The sequence below is a fragment of the Equus caballus genome, chromosome 5 (assembly GCF_041296265.1).
Source record: "Equus caballus isolate H_3958 breed thoroughbred chromosome 5, TB-T2T, whole genome shotgun sequence".
NCBI classification, from domain to species: domain Eukaryota; kingdom Metazoa; phylum Chordata; class Mammalia; order Perissodactyla; family Equidae; genus Equus; species Equus caballus.
Window position 1 is genome coordinate 99206244 of NC_091688.1, and position 25071 is coordinate 99231314.

General features: G+C 42.4%; 1 protein-coding gene across 3 annotated transcripts in view; it reads right to left on the reverse strand.

Annotated features, from left to right (window-relative positions):
* Window positions 1-236: 236 nt before the first annotated feature.
* IL23R (interleukin 23 receptor) overlaps window positions 237-25071 on the reverse strand; it is a 54059-nt gene continuing 29224 nt past the window's right edge. For all 3 annotated transcript variants that reach the window (XM_023641892.2, XM_070267498.1, XM_070267499.1), the window contains 5 exons: window positions 21718-21874; window positions 9633-9722; window positions 7312-7417; window positions 4700-4790; window positions 237-1460 (listed from right to left, as the gene is read on the reverse strand). In XM_023641892.2, the coding sequence (XP_023497660.2) occupies window positions 813-1460; window positions 4700-4790; window positions 7312-7417; window positions 9633-9722; window positions 21718-21874 (1092 nt within the window). In that variant the 3' untranslated portion in view covers window positions 237-812. The remainder of the gene's footprint in view (window positions 1461-4699; window positions 4791-7311; window positions 7418-9632; window positions 9723-21717; window positions 21875-25071) is intronic.

Below are 25071 nucleotides of genomic sequence, written 5' to 3' on the forward strand. Positions count from 1 at the left end.
TTCATAGCTCTCTTAGGCCAAAATCAAAAGAAGGAAAGATCAGATCCCTAACATCTGAACGGAAAGTGATAGAAAAAAATAACACAGCAAACAGGCTAGTTAATGGCGCCTCTGTTTCTATCCTTGACTTATTTTGTTCTTGGGGGCTATGTTTTTGCCTACTCAAGAGAATTTTAAGCAACAAAATGAAAATTAAATTTGCTTCTCCCCTTGCAAGCAAATATTAATGTCTCAACTTTAAAAAACTATTTTCAGCATTTATTTCACTGCCTCGTATTGTGTATTATTTATCCTTCATACAGCAGAGAGACCTGTTCTGTGCCTTGCAATGAGGAAAAATAAAAAGGATGTAGTCGATACTTTGAAAAAAATACAGGAAATATCACTAATATCGCTGCTTCTTTTGTGACCATGAAGTATGTTCCATCTTTGTCTTTTTTTTTTTTTTTTTTTTTGAGGAAGATTAGCCCTGAGCTAACTACTGCCAGTCCTTCTCTTTTTGCTGAGGAAGCCTGGCTCTGAGCTAACATCCGTGCCCATCTTCCTCTAGTTTATACGTGGGACGCCTACCACAGCATGGCTGCCAAGCAGTGCCATGTCCACACCCGGGATCCGAACCAGCGAACCCCGGGCTGCCGAGAAGCAGAACGTGAGAACTTAAACGCTGCGCCACCGGGCCAGCCCCAGTATGTTCCATCTTTGGATCTCAGTTTTCTAATTGTCAAAAGTAGGCAGAATTAAATTCACATTGAGGGGTGAGCTCCAACTGGATTGTACGGCGGCGTGCCCTTATTCATCTTGACTCCACAGCTCTACTCTTCCAAGAGTGAGATCCTGTTGAAGTGGCTTTCCAAAATATTTTGTGGAAAATAAGGATTAATAGATGGCAACTCCTCGTTCATGATCCCCAAACAGGAGACGAAGTCATCAGGCAGCAGGTTCTGTTCTGGAACAGTTTCATCGGGCGAAGCATTTTCCAGGAGCACGGGGCTTTCCCTCTCTACTGAGTTTTGCGTGTCCGGGGGACTGCACTCTCCTTGATTTAAAATGAGGCTTAATTCTTCGAGGAATAGTGTGTTGCTCAGTGAATTCATAGTTGCGACAGAAAGAGCAAAATTAGGATATTGTTTAACCCTGGCATTCTTTCCCAGGTCCAAGGAAGCAACCGGCCCGAGGGTTGAGGAAGCTGTCTCATCACCATTGCCGAGAGGGTTTCCCCCAGTGAGAAAATTGGAAATCTGGGGTTTGTAGCCGGTGTTGAGATCAGGAATGTACACGACTGTCGTACTGGTGAGTAGTGACTTCTGCAGGCAGTCCCTGGGCTCCAGAGATGCTGCATTCTTGTCCTTGTAGGCCGTGGGCTTGTGTTCTTCTGGGAGAAGGATTTCTATCTCTGTAATCAGCGGATCAACATATAGGACCTGTTCACTGGAACTATTATTCATAAATTCACTTTTTTCCTGGGAAGAAAAGACACTGTTTTATTTTACAAAACACATTTAAAGAGGCCAACTGGATAATTGAATCAGGACTGGAATTCAGCTTTCCCTCAACCTTCCTTCCCCTCCCTTTTCTCCTGTTGTTTCTCTTCCCATACGATTTCCTGCTTTTGTCTTGTGTTATCCTGCTTGATTCCAAATCTTTATTAAATTCTCCCATGAGGAGACTGAAGGAAAGGAATAATAAAAATAATGCGCAGTTTAAGCACATGTCTTGACTTAAAAATTTTAAAGAGAAAGAAATGTCTTGCATAGTAACTTGCATATTATTTCAGGGCCTTCTAAATTTGGATTTTGGAATATGTTGGAATATTTCTTAATATAATGGAGCCTTACTACAGGAAAATATTTTGGTGCTTAAATAAAAGAAAAGAGGAGAGGAGACTCCTATTTTGCTGCCGTTCGAGAAGGTTGTAATAAATGCTTTGTGCTGAGTTTCTAAAGGTGTGTGGTTACTTACAATTCAGACATGTTTGTGATGACTGGGAGGGTGAGTGAAGGAGATTTTTATTTGTATAAAAGCCTGATGACTCTTCTGGGTAAGAAAAGGACTTGAGGCCTTCGGGTTGACGGCTAGCTTCCCAGGGTAAACAACTGTCACCCAACATCATTATAGAATTATAGCCGCCTGCTGTGAACTGAAAGTTTGTGTCACCCTAAACCTCATATCTTGAAGCCCTAATCCCCAATGTGATGGCATTCGGAGGTGAGGCCTTTGAGGGGTAATTAGGTCATGAGGGTGGAGCCCTCACCAATGGGACTAGTGCCCTTCTAAGTAGAGACAGGAGAGAGACAATCTCTCTCCAGCATATGAGGACACAGCAAGATGGCGGCCCTCGGCAAGAGAGCTCTCCCCAGGAACCAAAGCTGCCAGTGTCATGATCTTGGACTTCCCAGCCTCCAGGACAGTGAGAAACAAACGTCTGTTGTGTAAGCCACCCAGCCTGTGGCATTCTGTTATAGCATCCCAAGCTGAGTAGAACACTACCCCTGAGTCTTTGAGCAGAAAACAAAGCCTCATCTGAGGGAAACCCTAAGGTTCACTTCTAACTCCAGGAGCCCAGGATGGGAAGGAAGTTTGGCAAAAAGGAAGACCTTCAATAAAGCAGTGTGAAGTGTCATTCAAATTTTCTTCAGCCTCAGCCTCCCCAGGGAACTTGTCGGGTTTGGGTTGGGATGGGCAGACATGTAGTCCAAGGTCAGAAGAAGTCAAAGGAACTAGACAGGCGACGGGAAACTGGGAATGCCAGGCGGCTGCACTCTGAGGCAGGAGGCGTTCACTTCAGAATGAGTGGGGCATGGGCGGAAGTCGGACCACAGTGAAGGACACAGAAGAGCAATAGGGAGTATTCCAGAGTGAGGACAATACAGGAAGAAGAGGACCTGATCACAATGAGGTCAGGGACAATGCTCTGAGCCACAGGAAGTCCCCAATTCCCTAGGATAATTACTAGAGGAGCAAGATAGAAACGTAAGTGGAATGAATATCAAGACTACAGAACCTGTAGTTCTGAGAATATGCTCTTGTCGTGTGGTTAATTAACTATGTACTTCATTACACACGTGGGTTCAGTTGTTCTAGATCATCCCTCCACTGTTAGTAGGCAGCATTACCTCCTTTGAAATCAGCCCCGTCCACACCCTTTCCGTCCTTCCAGTATCAAGGGTCCGTCCTCCTTTTGGGATCACCAGTGACCTGCTCCTTGTCACATCCCATAGACTCATTTCACTTCTTATGTTGCAGACGCTCTACCAAGTGTTCAGCCCTGTGGAGCCTTGCTTCTCGACGCTTTGCCCACACGTCCCTGCACTCATTTCTCTGGCCATCCTATTCTGCCTCTTTCCTAGGACCACGTCACTTCCATCTGGAAACCCCTCACTGACTCCTCATTGTCTCAAGCACTACTTCTGAGCCCTTTAACAGTGTCCTCAACACCTGCTGTGCGATGAAATCCCTCGGGAAGCTTTGGAAAAGACTGGTGCCTGGATGTCCCCTGCCCTCCCTCTCACAGAGATCCTGGGTGGTGGCCTGGGTGTTGGGATCCTAACACAGCTGGGAACTGCTGTCTTGGGGACCTCTCTGAGGCTGGGGAAGGAGTTGTTTAATGGGCTCACCAGAGCTCCAAATAGAGCCACTTGTATTTGTTTTACAAATACTTGTCTTCCTCTTATCATTGGAACCAAAGTGTCCATGGCTACAAACAAACAAACAAAAAATTTGTTTGAAAACTATTGGTCAACAGCATGAAGTCTGAGTTCCACGACAACAAGACCTTCTGTGACCTGATCCCAGTAACCACTCCAACGTTATTCCAGCCATTATTCACATCAAGCTTTTCGATAAGGCAACACCCAACAGGCTCTTATCACTCCTGCGCCTTTGCTCTTGTTGTCCTCTCTATTGTGAATGTTCTGTTTCTCCTGAGCAAATCCTTCTCATCTTTCCATGTGTTTCCTCTGTACTCCCATCATTTCTGTCTCTGCACCTACACTGCCGCATTGCAATGCTTGGATGATGTGTCTGTCCCATCCACTGGGTTTTGAGCCCCTTGACAGCCAGGCCAGAGTGCCGGAAAGTAGGAGAAGCACACATAGCAGATTCCTTCCCCTCCTCCACAATCAGCCACACTTCCTCCATAACCAGCAAAGTCCCTTACACCCTCAGGGTCTTCCCAGCGCACCCTTCTCTCCCTTGCTGAACTGGAAACATGGCTCACCCCTGGTAACACCATATCCCACAGTCCTCTCATATTTATCTTCTCTAATTCCATCGGGTCTCAGGAATGAAGTGGTGTCCTCCTTGGGCTCCACCTGCTTCTCCAATTTCATGCAAGACGGGGACTCCCTTTCTGTCTTTGAGGCTCATTCTGCTGAGATTTTCTACCCTCCTCCTTTCATCCCTGAAGACACCTACCAATTGCTTGTGACTCTGGCACCTGGCCCACAATCTTCCACTCCACTTTTCTCTTTTGAATAGCATTGTTTCTTTCTTCCATCTCTCTTTTCTCCCCCTAACTCCATTCTCTCATCTGTCTTAAGTATGATTTGAAATACGTATAATTTTGTTGCTACTTATGTTTATATAGTTGTGCTAATATGCACACACATTTATTAATTTGAACAGAAATTCTGCTCTAATTATTTGGACTGCACTCTTGGTCTCAGCTGCCATTTAGTTTTTATTTAATGGTTGTACTTACCTGTAGCATTTTCACAACATTACTGTTTTCCAAATCAGGGATATCTTCATGAAGCCACTTTGGTATTAGCAATAAGATTCTTCGTTTAATTCTAAAAACCAAAAATGACTTATTAGAAGAAGCATTTCATTTTAGGACCGGTGCAGACAATCGTGTGGGAGATTAGAAAATCAACTAGACTGGTATGCATAATAAAAATCAAACTTTCTGACGCAGGAGCTAAGATTTCCATCTCTCACTTTAAAAAGTTAAGTGGGAAGTTGATTCAATATCTTTGCAGATTTTCCTCCTTTCTCTATTGCTCTGCTTCTCTCTAATGAGCCGGAACATTTAAAAACACACTAGATTCAAGATAAGTGGGAGAATCACCCCGGAAGTGACACTGTACACGTGTTAAACACAGTAGACCATGACAAGCAGGAGAGGCCAGTGTGGAAAAGTCTGGAAGACTTAAGGGATATTTTGCAGAACTTTCCAAGGTGACCATAACCACAGAAAAATATTAAAGAAAAGAATGTTGTGTAAGAAAACCACATAATTTGAGCTCCTCTAATTCTGAATTTGTAACGATTACAAATATGGTTGAAATGATAGTGGTGACGCCAAACCTCGGTGATGTGGACGGAGCAGGAGGCTGACGAGGTTGTTTTGCAGTGGTGTGGCACAGCGAGAAGACTGGTTTTTAGTTAGCCTGGGTGCTTATTAACGATCACTGGGGTGGGGTGAAGGAAAGAAGAGGGAGAAGCTGTGAACACCCCGCTTCGTCCCACAGGCTGTCCTTTGGCACCGCCACTGTGTTGAAAGCGCTTTCTGCTTTTTACAGTACAAATTGATTTGGGCAAACAGGTTGTACCAGGAACTTAGAACAGACTAAGCTGATCTCTGGCGCATTTTTACCTGTTAATAATGGCCCATTAACCACAGATCTGACTTGTTTATCTGTTTAAGCTGCTTCTCTAAGGACTTTTACTAAGTAGCAACCAAAATGGCTGGATGAACTCTGGGAGCCCAATTTGACTCTGAACTGTAGGGTAAAAATAATTTCTTTACACATATTTATATAATTAATGATTCAGCTTTTTTACCAATTCACACTCTCTTTCTATATCTAAACAGACTCAATTAGTAAGTTCACATATTGTAGAAAAGTTTTTATACAGAATGCTGATACAGTGAGAACATATTTATATATATATCTATTTTTTTTTTACCTATTCTTGGTTTCATTATATTTAAAATGTTTCGCCCTCTGTTTTCCAATTCTGTTTCTGAAGAAAGGCTTTTATAAATAATGTATAGTTACAGCAAATAATAGTATCTGCTCACATGTAAAAAGTTGTATCGGAATTGTCTCTTCTTTCTTTTGTCTTTTTAAAAAGAATACCTATTTAAATAATTAAACTAGCAAAGAATTGTCCTATTTTCTTATATGTCATTACCGATAGATAGTTAACTTTTAGGTTATTCTTAGTAACAAGCTTAATGTTATTTCAAATTTCACACTAAATAGGATATCTTTGGATAACAACACAAATATTAATATTTTTATGTGGTACAAGTTTGAATATTAAGATATTTCAAAGGGCTTTATAATCAAGTATACATTAAAATAAAGTTCCATATTAGTTTGCCCACCTCACAAGAATACCAGGGATGTGTTTATTAATGTGTAACTTAAATACTTAAGTTCTGAGAAAAAAGCCTAGTATGTTCTATTTAGTAAATAAAAAAATTACTAGTATACTCTATTTAGAATAGCTCATTCCAAATCTTTCTACTGCATTTCGATTATAAATTTGAAAAAAAGAAAGATGATCTCATGAAGCAAGTGATGGCAAGAAAGAGAAACCCAGAGCAGGGCGGGCACAGAGCAGCCATGTGTGTGAAAATCTGTGATGTGGCTGGGGGACCACCCCATCAAACAACGCTGGTCTAGTAACGGATTAAAAATACTCAGTGAAGCTGGGCAAATTTAGGAAAGTGAAGACCTTGAGCTCCTCCAAGTCTCATTTTTCAATAACTAGACATAGATCTTTACTAATACCATGTTGGAAAAAAAATGATTGAAGGAGGCCAAAGAGAACGGGCACTGGGGCTAGATGCCAAAACACCAACACAACTGGTATCAAAACGAGGAATTCAGATGTTGCCGCTTCTCTTCCCGCCGATTCCCGGGACTCACTTGGGTGGAATTGGAGGCGGGGGACGCTGTGAGCACTCTGAAGAATCCAGCACTGTAGGTAAACTGGAGGGCAGCGAGACAAGGCTGTGTAGTGAAGGAGAGAACATGGCTGTGATCAGCCAGGTCTGGACTCCTGGCTTCGGGCTTAGTGACCTTGGGCTGACCACTTCACCTCTCTCAGCCTCCTCCTCTCAGTCACCTGTGGAACAGGCCTTTGAGCTTTTCTGGCAGGGTCATTGTGAGGATAAATGAATGACGTTTGTAAAGCGTTTGGCGTGAGTAGGTACTCATTAAACACTCTTCCTTTCGTTTTTCCTTTCTCTGAATAAAAATGTTTACGGATTTTTCTAGCAAATAACTGAATTGACTATATTTGGGTGGCACAAATATGTGGTTTCAATCAGCAAACAGAAATTTGACAAAAACCTACCCAGTTCGGAGGGATCGGTTAAAGATCCCAATCAAAGAGAGAATCGACAACATGACAGCAAAGGAGACGGTTCCCGATAACAGGCGAATGTCTTGTTGCCCGTTGTCTGAAAGGAAAGAAAAAGAATTTTAGCTAAGCATTCGTGTCCGTGTGATGCCAGAATCATTGCTCTCTCTACTCTGCTCAAAGCGAAGTTCATTGACCTCAAAGGAAAAGAGGGAGGGGGAATAAAATCAACCTTTATCTTGGACTTTAGTGACAGCCCTTCCAAACTGCTCACGGTTAGCTCTTGTTTGAGAGAACTGAGCTGCATGTATCTGATGTCAGCGGGTTTCTAGAAGTGCATCTCTGGCAAATGTGGTCAGCATTAGACAGTTTTCTGAGCTTATGCATGCATATTTTATATAAAAGTTTCAGTGATAAACCTCATTTGGTTTGTTGGACACAAGTAAGAATTTCCAGTTGCTTGTAACAGACTCTAAAGTTGGCCACAGTCACAACTGAGGTTTTTAATTTTTTTTTTAACCTTTTGTGCAAGAGAGAAATTATGCACAACTTGTCATCATTCTTCAAAATCTATTGTTCATCAATTTTTTCCTACTGAGAAATGACATTCACTCTACTTAGAACAATATATGTTATAAGAAAGAAATCCAAATTGCTATATATCTTGCTCTCACATTTTATTTTAAAAACAATGCTTTTCTTGCATTTTGAAGTTGAATTAATCACCTGAAATTTTTAAATAATTAATATAATATATTCAACATGTGTTACCTACCGGGCTCATCACATATTCTCCCTAGTACATGAAAAACTCTATTTCCTATTTTCAAATATAGACTATAATCGACACAAATTACACTGGAGTTGGTTCTGAGCCATGCTGGGTACTGGCCTCCCTTCTGTGCTCCTTCCTGCCTTCCTCCCTCCCTTTGGCAAATATTTATGGGATATTTACCACGTGAGGGACACTATGAGCCGTGCCCTGGTTATTCCCCAGCTGCACCTACCATACACTTGGGGGTCTCAGGGTGTCCAGCCCCTGTCCTAAAGACTATGGGTGAGCAGGGGCCCGAGTAGCTGAGCTCACTCCAAAGCCCCAGTAGGGTATGGGATTAGTGCTTTCCTAGGACTAAAACTCTATTGCTAAAGATTTCAAACAACTAATGGGAGGTCGTGCTGCAACATACCCTTGGGCATTCGTGCCTGGAAGAGGATAGAGAATCCCCACATCAAGATGGGGCCGGCAGAGCAATCTAAGGAGGAGAGCAGAGTGACTGAGAACACAACCTGAGAAACCCGGGTTTAAAGTGGACTCTGCCATTTACTAGCTCCCTAACCCCAGGGCATAATTACAAACTTGCTGAAGCTCCAGTTTCCTCTTCTGTAAGACAGAGACAATGGTCCCTGTGAAATCGGCTGCCGAGAGCCCCTAGCCTCTACGATTCCCACGGAAACATCAAGTTGCAGGTCTGGGTGGGCATCCGTGATTAGGGGTCTGTTCTGAACCTTAGCGCTTGGCTCCTGGTTGATTCGCATCTGCAAGTTCAGGGCGCCCTCACCTTCTTCCTGTTTCTCTAGGACACTTACCACCACCTGACCTTCTTTTACGGTTTTTCTCCCCTGTCTGTCTAGAATGGAAGCTCCATGAAGACAGGGGCTGTGTTCATTTTTTCACTGCTGACTCCTCAGCCCCCAGAACAAGTGCCTGGCACAGAGTGGCGCTTAATGAATATTTGTTGAGCAAATAAACAAAAGTCTAAAGAATGTCAATATAACCTGCAAAAGTTCTTATACTACTCCTGCCGTATTTCTGTGCAGGAGATAAATGGTCTACGTGGTCATTGGGGAATAGTCATGCCTGAAATTTTTCCATCTGAAGTTTCTCTTTAAAGTTGCATTTGTCCATTGTACAACCTGATCTAATATCTTTTTATGCTTAGAACATCTAGGTACGTTCACCAATGGAAAGTACTGAGTCACACTAACAAATAAAACGGGAGCTGGTTTGTATAATAGAAAGAAGGCAGACTTCAGGATTTAAAAAAACAGGATTTGGGGTCTTGGAGTTTTGGGGTCTTGAGCCCAGCACCTTCTGAAATGAAAATGTATCCAATCCATAGCAAAAGGTGGCAAAATCCACCTAAACCACTCCTGAAATTCAATTTTAAGCAGATCTTTGTTGACTATTTTCCTATGGAAAGCATATGGCATATCTTATTATCTAGAAACAGGCCTGACGCAGGAATTTTCAGTATAGAGGGTTAAATGGATGATTAGTAAAGACTACTCAAAAAACCTGACTAGCATTTTCTTACCAGAAGTAAGGTGCCCTTTAAAAAGGGAAGGAATTAGAAGCCCAGAATTCTGAGAATCATGTTGGAATGATTTCCGGGTGACCTGGGGAACTGAAACGAAAGCAGAATAGCATTAATCTCTTACATTTTTGCACTCAGGTTGACCAGTTTCCTGAGTGTTTCTTCCCTTGTTTGGAGATGATTAAAGTAAAACAGTAGCTTTAATAGGCTCGAAAGATGGACTGAAAGCAGTGGCCTCCAAGAATGTGTGTCCCGTCTTCTTTCTATTTAATTGGGTAAATCCTAAGGGGGAGACACTGAGAGGACGATAAAAACTACCTAGGGTTTGTAAACCTTCAAAGCGTGCCCACTAATTTCGTGAGGCTCCTAGGCAGCAAATAGCGAGGAGCTTTATTTCATTCACTGAGCCAGAAAAATGCACCATAACTGGTCTCTGCTTGATTCCTTCCAGTAGACGGTGCAATAAAGTTCAGGTTCCTTAAGAGTCTCCAAGACGTGTCACTTCTGCCTTTGCACAGTCTTTTTTTTTTTTTTCTTTTGAGGAAGATTAGCCCTGAGCTAACTGCTGCCAATCCTCCTCTTTTTGCTGAGGAAGACTGGCCCTGAGCTAACATCCATGCCCATTTCCTCTACTTTATATGTGGGATGCCTACCACAGCATGGCTTGCCAAGCGGTGCCATGTCTGAACCTGGGATCCGAACCGGTGAACCCCAGGCCACCAAAGCAGAACGTGCGCACCTAACCGCTGCACCTCCGGGCCGGCCGCTGCACTGTCTTTGAGATGCTGTTGGGGAACAGCATCTTGGTTCCACATAAGAAGACCAGTTTTGATTAGTAGCCACTTTGAGGATGTAACACAGGGATGGAATGCCATTAATGACTTCCCTCTGCTCCTTTCCCGCTGGCAAGGATCCTGGCCAGCCCTGTCTAGTCATAAAGGCTGTCAGGACACTGCTGATGAAAGCTTCTGACCAGGGTGGGGTGACCAGCCTTGGCAGCTAACTCGCTTTTAGTCTGAACTCAAAAGAATCCTGGAGCTTCCTTACCCATCTCCTCTCTCCTGATAATTAAAAGCTGTCGATGGTGACGTCGAGGACGTGACTCTCCCAGCTGGCAGACGACATTCCTGAAAATGGTTCTAAGCTCTGGAGTCCCAAGAGTGCCTCAAGCCCTATTTATTCAGTCTTCCAATTCTTTTTAAAGAATTACTTTTGGGGCCAGGGAGAAATCACAACTTGAAGCGTCCTTAACTGCCACCGAGATATCGCAGGCCTGTATAATGAGCTATGTGGCCTGGGCAACTCTCTTTGAGAAAAATATCATAGAGTTCCAATAAAAAGGTTCCTACAGGTCTTTGGAAATTTTTGAAAAAGTCTGATCTGAGTGTAGGCACAGGCTCAGTGGAAGGGAAGTTTTCTAAGAACAATGAGTGGGAGATTTTAGAAGATAACATCAGAAAAACCGAAAGCTCTTTCCTGTGTTTTTATTCTGGCTTCTCTGCAGCAAGAGGACAATGTTTCACTGTGAATTGTGACAAATCAGAAATTCTTTTCAGCTTCTCAGTGCTTCACTAAGTCTCTTTTGTTCCCAAGTATGTGGTTCCATTGAACTGCGAGGGAGCAAGGTTGTGCTCCAATGGCCAACAGCCAGGTTTTTTCACCTAAATTATTGTTTTACAGGTTTAAGCTCATTCTCAGGGAGCCCAAGCAGGAGTCTGTGTTACTCTGAAATTTTAAGAATAGAAATATTACATTAAAGTGTAAAACAATTTTTGGTTTGGCAAGATCATGGGTTTATAGTGTAAATTGCTGGATTATTTTTGTTTTCACTTTCATTATTTTAAAATTAGCGTTTTTATTTAAAAGTAATACATGGTGCTGTCGGTCCAGGTTAGTAAGGAGCCAGCTCAGTGGTGTAGTGGTTAAGTTTTCACACTCTGCTTTGGCAGCCCAGGGTTGGCGGCTTAGGACCTGGGTGTGGGCCTAGCACTGCTCATCAAGCCATGAGGGGGCAGCGTCCCACATAAAAATAGAGGAAGATTGGCACAGACGTTAGCTCGGCAACAGTACTCCTCATCAAAAAATAAATAAGTAAATATATAAATATGGAGTATTCTTTTTAAAAATACAGTTTAGTGTAATTCTCTTGTATAAACTGCAGGAGGTTATTTGGCATTGAAATTTGGTTATTAATTTGCATCACATAAAGATAATTTTCACATCTGAATAAGGCTTTATTAGTCCTAATAGAAAAAAATATCATCTTCCTTTAGGATCTTTTTGTTATCATAGTTTCAAATTAACCAACTGCATTAATTTAAATTAGATTAAATTAAAGACATTTAAAAGAGATGCTTGGGGCTGGCCCCATGGCCGAGTGGTTAAGTTCACGCGCTCCGCTGCAGGCGGCCCAGTGTTTCGTCAGTTCGAATCCTGGGCGCGGACATGGCACTGCTCATCAAACCACGCTGAGGCAGCGTCCCACATGCCACAACTAGAAGGACCCACAACTAAGAATATGCAACTATGTACCTGGGGGCTTCGGGGAGAAAAAGGAAAAAAATAAAATCTTTAAAAAAAAAAAAAAAGAGATGCTTAATTATCACAGGGTAATTTCACAGAGAATCAGATACCTGAAGTGACACAGTTTGTAAGCAAGATTGTCAGAGAAGAAATCCAGCCCGATGACAAAATTTTCAAGCATAGGACTGAAATGAAGCCATATAGACTATATTCTTCACAGCATACTGCCACCAAGTGGCTAGGTCACTTCTTTTTCTTTCTTTCTTTCTTTTTCTTGTGAGGAAGATTGGCCCTGAGCTAACACCTGTGCCAGTCTTTCTCTATTTTGTATGTAGGATGCCACCACAGCATAGCTTTCACAAGTGGTGTGTAGGTCTGTGCCTGGGATCCAAACCTGGAAACCCCAGGCCACCAAAGCAGAGCGGGTGAACTTAACCACTACATCACAAGGCCAGCACCCTAGGTCACTTCTTTTAAAATCATAGTTAACATTTTTCATTATAAAAGCAGTAGCTATAATATAGAAAAGAATTTTAACAGGAAAAATAAACAGGAAAGAGAAAGAACTATCCCTAATCCCATCCCCTTAATTCACTTGCTATTAGTATTTTATAGTATTTCCAAGAATATTAACACACAAAGGCATTCACAAACACAGAATGGTGTACACACACAGAGCCTTTACAGCTGAAAAACGTTGTTTATATCAGCTCCAGTCATCGGTGTATTGCTTAATGTGCCAGGAAAATCTCATGACATTTTCATTATTTATTTAATGTCTGTGGAGTTATGTCCATGATGAGACCCGTCTGTGCCTGTAGAACATTAAATTGTGCTTCTTACTCCACAGCACGTACTTGAGTATACTCAGAAATCCCAAATCATCTGTAATATGGTAAGAATGTTTATATAACTTATACACACTGACATTGGACTTTAGAGTTGGTCTTCGAGAAGATAATGTGCTCAGAGGGAACTTAGAGTGGTTTCAAACAAAAAAATATGTAGTTCCTTATTCCTGGACAGAGCTAGAAGCATAACATAACAATATTCTGTGGCCCATCAAATACCAGCCTAATTTAATCAAATCTGCACAAAAGGCCTTGGTTTTAGTGATAATGCATTCCATCTGTTCCTTAGGGTGATAATCAGTCTTCCCAGCCCTTCCCTCTGTGTCCGCCGCCACGGGGCAAAGCGAGTTTTGCTTTTCTTTTTAAGCGACCATTTACTGGGGACTAAGTATGTTCCTGGTAATGTACTAGACTTGACCTGTTCTCCTTCTCTGAATGCTTACAACAACCTAATCAGGTAGATAAGACTATTGTCCTCATTTTACGGGAGCGGAAACTAAGTTGTGGAAAGGGTAAATGACTTGCCCAGAGTCACCCGGGTCAGGGTCGAAGACTGACAATTCCCATCCAGTTCTGACAGTGTCTGTGCTGGTCACTGGCCCCCGTACTTATCACCTCACTTCCGCAGCAGGATGGCTCCAGGCTCCCGTGCTAAGGCTTGTCCCTGGCTCTCCTGGGGGCGTGCCACAGTGTAGGAGGCACCCCACCACAATGGGCTATGGTTGGCCCAAGCCAATTAGCACTGATTTCTAGAATCTTTTAGTCTAGAGTTATTTTCTTCTGACAACCAACTATTTTCCTTGATTATACAAGCAATACATGCTAATTGTAGGATGCTTGAAAGTATAGAAGGGTATCGAGAAGAAAGTACAATTTTATCATTGTTCCCAAACTAGACACAGCCATTTTTCTACATTTGTGTATGTCTGCGCCCCTAGTAGAAATCATGCTCTTCACTAAATGTTGTCTTGTTTTTTCTTTCAATATTATGTCATGAACATTTCCTCATTTTATTAAGAATTGCTCAGAACCGTCATACTAATGGTGATTTAATATTTCATCATTTGCACTGTATTTATTCAATCAGCCCTTTATTGAGAAACTGATAGCTTGCCGGTTTCAAACACCAGATTTGGACTCAGACAAAACTCAGTTCAAGTCCCGGCTCCACCGCTCGGAGTTGCACGGCCCTGGGGAAGTTGCTCCACCACTCTGTGACTCACTTTCTTCATCTGTAAAATTGGATGATAACAGCACTTACTCCTGAGGTCTGAGGGCAGTTCGCCTCAAGCACTCGGTACCATGCCTTCACAAATTGAAAGTTTACTTAGTGTTAGCTACAGCTATTATTGGGCTCTTAGATTGTTTCCAAATTCTTACCATTATAAGTAGCTTAGGATAAACATCATTGTGCATAAATGTCCTTTCGAGGTCTCTGCTTATTTCCTAAGGGCTAGATTTCCGTAAGTGGAACTCCTGAGCCAGAGGATATAGACATTCACAAGGCTTCTTTATTTGCTTTTGCCTTTGTCAATCGTGGTCTCAAAGCCACGCTGACCAAGGCCTGTATCTTAAAGGCTTTGACCAGAGCTGACATGGGACCCTCTAGGCCCTTCTTTCAGGGTCTAGATATTCAAGAAAGAGGAGTCAGATTAAAAGAGACAAAGGGTGTGCTTTTCAAATTTTGGGAGTTTTTTTCTGTCCTATTTTTCTTAAAACATAAACTTTCCTTTGGTTTCTCTCTTTCTAATCTCCTTCTTCTAATATCTCAGTTGTTTCATAGTATTTAAGTGCTATCTCCCCAGGCCAGCTTAGCTCTGTGGTTGGAATTCAGCCCTACTGGGCTGAGGATAAAGATTTGCCACTAGCTGGCATCAGTTGGCAAAGCAGAAGACAATGGCTGCAGAAGCCCGGGGAGAACAAACTCATTCCCACACCTTGAAAAACAAGTCAAACTATGAGTCATTTGACATGTTGCACTGCCACCCTTGGATATAAGGAGGGGAGGGTGTGCCTAGACAGGGTCGCGGGATTCTCCTCAGGCTTATACTCCAGGCTGTGAGTACTCGGTACGTTAGGGAGAAGAAAGTAAGAAATATATGTCTGGCAATCATATTGTTAAAGAGAAAGAAGCAGAGGAGGAAAAGACAAAAAGCAGCAGGCACCAGGAAACTTCCCTAAGTAACATGGACCACACAGAGGTGTGGGACTGATGTCAAAGTGTAGCAGAACTCTGCATGCAAGAATGGGCAGCTTCCTAGTTTTACCCAGTGGTTGGAGATTCTTCCAAGGTGCAGCCTTGCTCTGAAGCATAAGATGTACCTCTTCCTGAGTGGGAACAGTCTAGCGGACTTTCGCCATATTTTAGTTGCTCTGCACACGACATGCTTCTTTGTGGGCATCATAAAATAGGGAAGAGGCAGGTAAGGCTTTCCCGCTGTGGAAGCCTCACTGGAGCGGAGACTCCCTCCCCCCATGGCTAGCAAGTAGCTACAAGCTGACGACCTCAGCCTGGCCCACCAGATGCCCTCGTCTCCCGCTCACACAGGACACACAGCTCCAGGAAATCCCGTCTAGCAGCAGCTTTGTCTAAGGTCTGGTGACAGCAGCACCAGCGAGGTGTCCAGGGCACAGAGCAGGCTGTGGCAGTGAACACAGTGCCAGGGGCAGAGTCCTCACCAGATTCTTCCTAGGCAGCGATTCCGGCTGTGGTTCTGGCTCCTGCTCTCCCTTGGATACTGTTTACGACCACTTTGCCAGCTTTCCTACCTGTTTCCAGCTATGTTTCTAATAATTCCCTCTCTGCTTCAGAGAACCGGAGTTGATTTCTTTTGCTTGCTCTTAATCACAATGACTGGTAGAAATTGCAATAGCATATGGTGAGAGGATAAGTGAGGAGATGTGGTAGGACAAATAATGACATCCCCCCAAAAGGTGTCCACGTCCTAATCCCAGACCCTATGAACAGATTATTTGATATAGCAAAGGGGACTTGAGATGGCGAGATTATCCTAGGTTACAGGAGTGGGTCCAGTGAAATCACAAGGGTCCTTTTAAGAAGAAGGCAGGAGGGTCAGAGTCAGAGAAAGAGATGGGAAGATGCTATGCTTCTGGATTTGAAGATGAAGATGGGGCCAAGAAACTCAGGCAGCCTCCAGAATCTGGAAAAGGCAATGAAACTGATTCTTTCCCAGAGCTCCAGAAGGAACATGGCCCTGCGGATACCTTGATTTTAGCCCACTGATACGGAGTTTGGATTTCTGACTTTCAGAACTATAAACAATACATTTGTATTTCAAGCCACTAAGTTTGTGATAACTTGTTACAGCAGCAAAGGAAACTAATACAGGAGATGACTCCTTCCTCATAGAAAAGCATAATCTTTGTTCCTTATAGGTGGATATTGCAAACCTCAGAGAGATTGTGAAACTCTGATGAGCTGTTTTTTATTCTATAGAACCCTGGTGATTTATTAGGCACAGGACATGAAGAAGATTAAATAAATCCAGACAAAGGTTTAAAATGATTAGTACTTCAAGGAAAACTGTGTGTCTGTTTAATAACCATGAATCTACAAATTTATAACCCATCTCAATATGAATGAATCAGAAATCTCTAATTATAAATAATGGAATTTTTGAAAAGTACATTCTGGGTGCCACCCTCTAATTTGTGTTATACCTAATATCACCTATATTTAGTTCCATTTGACATAACATTTGTTTTTGCTCTTTTAGCCACTAAATGTCCTGAAGTCCTGAAAAATTAATAAGAATCTCTAAGGAGTCATTGGTAATGCAACAACCACTAGTATTTTGTGAGAACAAAGTACAATGTGGTTTAATATCTTGCTCATACTTGCCTTCCTTTGGAGAATTGTCAAAAAAAGAATAATACGATTTCTCTGGGAAACTTTTCTACTGCAGGTAGCAATTCCAGCAAGTTAATTAGTCATTATGAAATGTGACTACCCTTCCCTCAGGCCTCTGACTTGTCATCAGAGGGATTATGGAGTTTGCACCTTTTCTCATCACGAAGGGACCCGTATCACAGTGCAGAACTGAGCAACACTCCTACCTAGGAGCCCTCTTCTCACCTTTTTACATCGGCAGTGGTGAATTTAGGGAGCTGACTTTCACGTTTTCAGCGTTGGTTTTCTACGGTGACAGGTTATCTTTTCCCCTTTGGGGCTCTTTCCATACTGTGTAAAGAGCCCAGGGATTTTTACAGTGACCGTCCGGGTTGGAGGTCTAGAAACTCCGACCACAGCCCTGGGTGGTTCTCAGCCTCAGCTGAAACCTCACAACCAGAGGGCAGAGGGGTAACGTGGGACGTCGTATTCATAGTCCCACGTCCTGTGCTTCTGGGGCTCCTAGCTGCTGAGGTGGGCTGGGACGATCAGCGACTCAGGAAGTGGTGGGCAGGAGGAGGAGGAAGCAGAGAGGTGACCAGATGGTACAAGAGATAATGGCCTGAGGCTCTTACATGCCCACCCTTTCCTGCTCCCCAAACCATCACCACTAAGGCAATGGCTTCAGCAATCAGGTCTCCCTCACTCTGTCCACATTTCCTGCCCACCCCCTATGCCATCCTTCATGACACTTCTCCCTCTTAAAGAGTGCCCTCTGGAGCAGTGGTTCCTTCACCTCACTGCCAAGGAATCGCTCGGCAAGACGTTCAGGAGTCTGCGTTTAAAACTGGTTCTCAAGCATTTCAGATGCAGGTGGCCCACAGACCCCAGTCTGAGAAACACTGCTTTCTAGACACTTTACTGGACCAGGGCCACTGGAAAAACACATTATGAATTGCCCTGCAGTGGTCCTGTCTTGGGCAGGGCCACCTGTTCGCCCTGTACTCTGTCCTCATTTCAGACTGCCTTATCCAGTCCCAAGGTTCCTGGAGTCCTGTGGTTTCATTCTCATTGCCCTAACCCAAATCTGCTTCCACGTCTTGTATTCATGCCAAAGGATTTCGAAATAGTTGATAGCATCTTATGGTTAATAGTTGTTCACATTTTCATAACAAACAGTACAAGAAAAATGAAGATCTTTTGGCATAATTTTATTATAGCCAATGTGTGGAGGAGGATTTGGTGAGGTGGCTGACGGGAGGCTGACTTGGGACCCTCCTGGGTCTCTTGGGAAGGAGAACCGCAGAGCTAGAGTGGGGGTGCTGGAATCCCACAGCCTGATTATGCCCTGGCTCTACCATTTACCAGCTTTATAACATTTGGGAAAACGCTTAATCTCCCTGGGCCTCACCTTCTTCATCTGCACAATGGGAATAATGATTTTATAGGGCTGCAGTGATGAGGAAATGACAGTTCACATGTAAAATGCTTATCACAGTGCCTAACACTCAGGGAGCCTCCAGTCAAGGTTATCGATTATTATTTGTTATCCTGAAGTCTCCCTGGGTTCAGTCACTGAATTAGCTTCTTGCTATTGTACCAGGATAGGAAAATATGAGTCTCTAACCCAGAGAAACTTCTCTTGTGTGTTTGCTAAAGCCTGATGTTACATTCTAAGACACTGAGTTTTTCTTTTTCTTTTTTCGTGTAAGGCTTTGTTTTCCATTAAAGTCTGACCACTCCAAGGAAGCATAAGAGAGTAAGTCTCATAAGTCATTTAACCCTCACTCTAATTGAGTTTGTTCCGTTTCTCTTGGAGACCAGGTCTTTAAACGCCAAGGACAGGCACTCTCCAGAGGTAGGGTGACCCAGGAGAACGTGGAGGGCCCACCGACAAGCCATACCCACTTCGTGGTTTGCCCTCTGGTGCCATCTGGGCATAAATTTTGAAAGCGCATTGTTTTGGGATGGATAAACTCAGTGATACACGTGTAAGAATTTTACAGAACAAAACAGGAGATTCTTGCATGGAGGGAGCACTATTGCCTGGGCTGTGTTTCTTCGTAAACAAATAAACCTTTAATTAATCACTGGGAAAGTTTGACTGGGCAAAAACCCCATTATCAAACAAGTCGATTAACTAAAGTGTCACAGAACTGCATTTTTTATTTTTTCAATTGCGAAACAATTCAAAGTCCAGTTGTGAGGTCTGATTCTTACTGCTTTCATTTATATCTTTATTTGTAATACTACGTAATTTACTTTATTATTTTTTTTGTTGACTGCCTTCTCCAGAATTAAGCGATCTCTCTTTCCTTTGCTCACTGAGGTTCTGCAAATACTTAGCAAGTGCCTGGTGCACAGTAGAGGCTAAATGAACGCTTCACGAATGACTAAATGAGCGACTGTCTCTCCATGGATACCTTTTTAAAAAGCAATTGATATTAAAGATTTGCTAAAAAGCTGTTTGGCAATTTACATCAAGCATCTTACAATGTGCTTAAGTCTTGAGTCAATAAGACCTAAAGACATAAGGAGAGTTTATATACAAAGCTATTTAAAGAAGTTGATTGATAATGAAAAAAATGCAATAACCTAGATATTGCTAAAATAGGTAAATGATTAAATAAATTATAGTACATCCATAAACTGGAATGCTGTGCAGCCATTAAATAGGTTTTTAAACTCCACAAGATAGATTAAATAAGAAAATCAGGATATAAAACAGTATAGACACCACAGCAACAATCATTAAAAAAATGTGTGCATAGGAAAAAAACAGTATTAAATCCATTAAAATATAAACAGCAGTTATATCTAGGCTATAAATTACAATAAACTTGCATTGCTTTTACAAGCAGAAAAAAGATGAATTTTCAAAAAGATTTAATATTAGCACTTTCCCCAACACACTTTCACTGTCTCTCGTTTCATGTGTCTTAGAAAGGAATGTGTTGATGGTTCCTCTTTGATGACATGTTAAACTTGGATAGAAGCAACTTTTCAGGGATATCTAATTTTAAGTGGTGTCTTTGCCTCTTCAGTGATTTTTTCCTTTGGAAACAAAGACTGTACATGTAGACAGGGTGGCTGTGGGGCTCCTGCACCCTTCCCCTGGGGGCTTACGACCTTTACCTCCAAGGGAGAACGCCTGTGGTCCTGTACTTAACTGGCAAGACACTTTAGGCAGCTGCTCCTCCACTTTGTTGTAATTGGTTAAAAAGAAATTGCTGAGGGCTGGTGGTGAGTAAGGAAATTTGTGTTCTAGTTTAGGTACCATTACCCACTAGCAACGTGCTATTTAGCAAGCCGTGCCTTGGTTTCCTCATTTGTAAAATGGTTCCAATTACACCTCCAGACATGGCTGATGCAAAGATCAGACAAGCTTATTCATAGTAATCCGTCGTAAGTGGTTAAGTATCAATTTGAATAATCTTGCTAGACAATTTCAGATTTCATCTTAAAATAATTGGATTATCAACTAAATTCTAACTACTATAAAATGGCATGTAAAGTCCTAAGAATTCTTAACAATATCAACTGAAGACAGAATACTTTAAATTAAAAACTAACTTTTAAGAAAGAGAACTGATGGGGTCGGCCACGGGGCCGAGTGGTTACATTTGCTCCCTCTGCTTAGGCGGCCCAGGGTTTCGCCATTTCAGATCCAGGGCGCGGACATGGCACCGCTCATCAGGCCATGCTGAGGCGGCGTCCCACATGCCACAACTAGAAGGACCCCAAACTAGAATATACAACTATGTAGTGGGGGGCTTTGGGGAGAAGAAGAAGAAGAGGAAGAAAAAGAAGATTGGCAGCAGATTTTAGCTCAGGTGCCAATCTTTAAAGAAAAGAGAGAACTGAGACTTGGGATAATGTGTTTCTAAGATTTGGGCATTAGGGGGCGCCAAAAGAACTTTGTAGTTAGACTTCGCCGCTTCAGCTCCCTCTACTTATTTGGCGGCCATCAATATTTATAATGTATGTCAAAGTACTTTGAAACATAAAATACAATTTCAAGATGTTATATAATAACAAGATGATATGAACAATACTGTGATTATAATTAAGCCCTTCAGTTCTGAAAAGAAAAAATTAAATCTAACGTACAAGCTACCTGCAGCAGGGAGACCTCTCCAGCCTAATGGGGCCATCATGGAGTTATTATGCATTGTTATGACAATTACAATAGATTCCTTTTATTGTTTGCTTACAACTGAAGTCTGTTTGGCTAAGATTTTATTGAATGACATATGTAAATGGATAGAAAATTAATAATATTAAGAGCAGGGAAATATCTAAAGATAAACAAGAGGGCAACTTGATCTTGTTGAGAACAGAAATAATCCCATATATTTAAGTGTTTTAACTCTTTCTAATTGCTTTGCATATAGTAGGTAATCAATATTCATTGATATGATTTGACTTGTGTCTCTCTTAGGTGAATATAGTTTATCAGCGTGGCCTAAAGAGTTTAATGTAACTCTTAATAATGCTTTTCAAAACAAGGTCTTAGAGTATTATAAGCCCCACAGTCACCCAGGACGTTTGGCAGAAAAGCTGACTGTTGAGCACCTCCCGTCCCCCCACCTCAGGCCCGTGGACACAGGCCCTCTGGAAGCAGGGACCATAAACAGGCGTACCAGCTGGCTTTCGTGCCCAGGAATGTTTGAGAGCCATTATGCAAATTGTAGTCAGCCTTAACAAAATCAAAGCAAAACAACAATTTGAACGTTACCACTTGCCCTAGTTGGTTTAGTCAACTTTGATAGAAGTCAAGGAAAAAAAACGTATATGTACTTAGAAGAGAGTCAGAGGGCAAAAGAAAAGCCTAAGAGATTAAATATGTAAACACACTCACCTGCATCAGGTGTTTTATGAAAAAAAGGTGGACTCCAGGGCTGCCAGTAAATTTTACCCGTTTCTTGACATCTCACTTGAAATACATACTCAGTGTTTGAGTCCAAGTAGAATTCTGACTGTTGCACGTATGTGAAATTGGTGTCAAATTCTTTAACCTAAAGTGGACGAATCACAATAATGAAATGATACGGTGTGCCTTTAAAACGAACAATTACTCCATTCAGCAGAAATGGATGGAGAACCTATGACGTTCCAGGCACTCATCTAGACCCTGGGAAAACGACGAGCAATAAAGTGCTTTCTAGAAAACATGGCTATAAATAACCAGAAAGTGAAACGCACATTGCATTGTGCTTGACAACTCTCTCAAGGTTTTAAATCCCAAGAAAGTCCAAAACGTAACATATCCTTAATTTTGGAGTAGCTTATTTTAATAGGGTGGGAAGTGGGGGACCAATTAGCAATTGTTTGAATCCAGTCTGTCTTCCTCCTTCTCGATCTCTCTCCCTGCAGCTGGATATTTAGATCAATAATTACTCACGAACGATGAAATAATTTCACTGGCTAATGATGACTTGTAGAAAAAATTACTCAAGCTGAGCTGTTAAATTGATTCTTATTGCAAATTTATGCAGATTCTATAAGGCCTAATATATATGTATGCGTGAGACAAAAAAATATCTAAGAATGTTGAACTGTGAAAATCCAGTGGAAGAGAAGCAGAAAATAGCTGAAGGATAAACTTATACATCATTTTCTGGGGCGCTACAGCCTACTGTGAAACATAATGAAAAACGCCCCCCGAACGAGCTGGTTGAGAGGGGAGAAACCAAGGCATTTACACAGCACTTCAGTAGGTTGTGTGATAAGCAGATTTACTGAAAAGGTGAAGCGCGGTTGAAAGGAAAACATAACGTATGTCTAGAAACGCATTTATGCATGCAGCAACTAGGAGAAAACAGTTACCAGACACTCGCAAAAGAGAAAGTTGAAATTATCAAGATTAAAAAAAAAAGAGCTAGTTATCAACCTCATTTAGGGATTCTTCTGTTAAAACCAAATCTTAATGTAAATCTTTAAAACTTGCAATGCATTGAAAACGTGATTCAAGAAAATATCTATTTGGGGGATGTCATGCTCCCTATAAGATAACATTGAGAGTTCCCATAAGCCATGTCTTTACCCATGGCCCTTGGAATTTCCTGCTTTGTAAATATGACTGGCGGCATCTGGGGTCTCCTGGAATCCAGGAGAGATTTTACTTGTGCTGAAAGTTTGAGTTTCAAATGCACTCTGCTTCATATTCGCTTCTCTTGGAGGGCAGTTGTTATTCTCCAATATGTCTCTCGCCATTACGTTTATAGAGAAGCCCTCTTGAAGAAGAGAAATGCCCTAAAGCACTGCCAGAGTTTCAAAATAGAAAGAAGAAATTTTTGTTGTTAATGCTGTTGAGTCCATTCCGATTCCTAGCGCCCCTGTAGACAGCAGAGTGGAACACTGCCCGGTCTTTTTGCACCATCCTCTCATCTCTTATCATCGCTCTCACCCTCTCTCATCACTCTCACCTCATCATCTGTCATCTCTCATCCACTTATCAAAGAAGAATTTTACGGAACTGTTAACAGAGTTGTTTCTGCTGTGAGGCAAAGCTGGTGACTGCCTAGGACCTTGCAAGCACAAGATGATGCCTCAAAATGATCCTTGAGAGGCTAAAACGCACATTGAGAGAGCTGGACCTAACAGTGCCTATGGAAAGAGTTTGATACTGAGAGCAAGAAATACAGCTTTATTTTTTATAGCAGTTAATTTCTATTTAGAGCCTCAATTCTAAAGGTGGGGCCATCAGTCTGAGGTACCTCTTTCCTTAGGGTTATGTCTAAGTGTCTGGGAGCATCCTTGGGTGAAGGGAAGAGGAATCTCCAATCTATGCAGAGAGTTCTACAATCCCACTTGCTCCGACTCCCAACCTGGGACATGGCCCAGTGGGCCCTTCTCTGTGACCCACTAGTGTCTAAACTCTTTTGGTTCCTCTCCCTTATCCGACCCTGCAATGTACCCCTCTCTCTGCCCAGGTAATGTTTCCCCTGTGTTTGCTGGAGGAGGTAGGGGGCGATGCCTGGGAAACTTAGTCTTGACTAATCACATGTTCCTCCAAGTCTTCTGTCTTACACCAGCATTTACACTTTGGAAATGCAAGGACCAAGGATTTGCCCTTTCCTCTGTGGACTGTTCGGTTAGCCTTTCCTGGAAAAGAATGAATGCTTGATTTCGTGCAGCCCATGAGCTAAGGATGGGTTTTACATTTTTAAATGGCTGAAAGACAGTCAAAAGAAGAATATTTCATGATGCATGGAAATTACATGAAACTCAAATTTCAGGGTCCAAAATTAAAATTTTATCACGCCCCTTCATTTGCTTATTTTCTATGGTGACTTTCACGCTACAAATGCAGAGTTGAGCAGCTGGGACAGAGACCAATGGCCTCAAAGCCTAAAATGTTTACTCTCTGGCCCTTGAATAAAAAGTTTGCCAATACCCTGGTCTAGCTTAATTGGAGAAAGGAGTTACCATTTACCGGAACCTATAGCCAACATTTCCCTACCTTACGTCACTGCTGTCGGGCACCATTAAAGGCAAATAATAACACTAATAGCTGATGTTTCAAAATATCATCTACATAAACTAGACATTATAAAAATCAGTGGAGATACAAAAATGATTATGGACCAGCCCTGTTTTCCAGGGGCCGATAGTTAAAGGATGGGGAAATGGAGATGGGGGGTGAGTATATACAGCATGGCGATTGCTCCCGAGGTAGGGGCACAGAAGGGGGCGAAGATTGCTGCTGAGGATGGTGAGTGCAAGTCTGACACAAGTTTTAGGGAACAGGGAGACAGTTTGTGAAGATGACCAATAAGTCGATAAATATTCTCTCTGTGGTGTCGGCCTTGCAGGATCACCTGAAGGCGTGGCTGATGCCTCGTGGTCTTTATGCAGCTGAGCTGGAAGGGGCTGAAAAGCCCCCTCAGTGCGCTGGTTTTGATTTTCAGGTGGGCCACCTTTGCTCTACCATGCCTGCGGCATGGCTCCCCTTGAGGTTTACACAAAGAGTAACACTAACAGCCGCATTCAGTGCACATTAACTCTATTCCAGGCTCTGGGCTACCTTCTTACATCATTTCATCGTCCCCACCACCATAGGAAGTAGGTGCCTATCTTATTCCCATTTTAGGTAACAGAATAATGAGGCACAGAGGGGACAAGGAACTTGCCCACGGTGGCACAACCACAAAGTAGCAGAGCCAGGCTGTGCCCCAGAGCCTGTGCGCTCAGCCGCCAGGCTTTCCTGCGC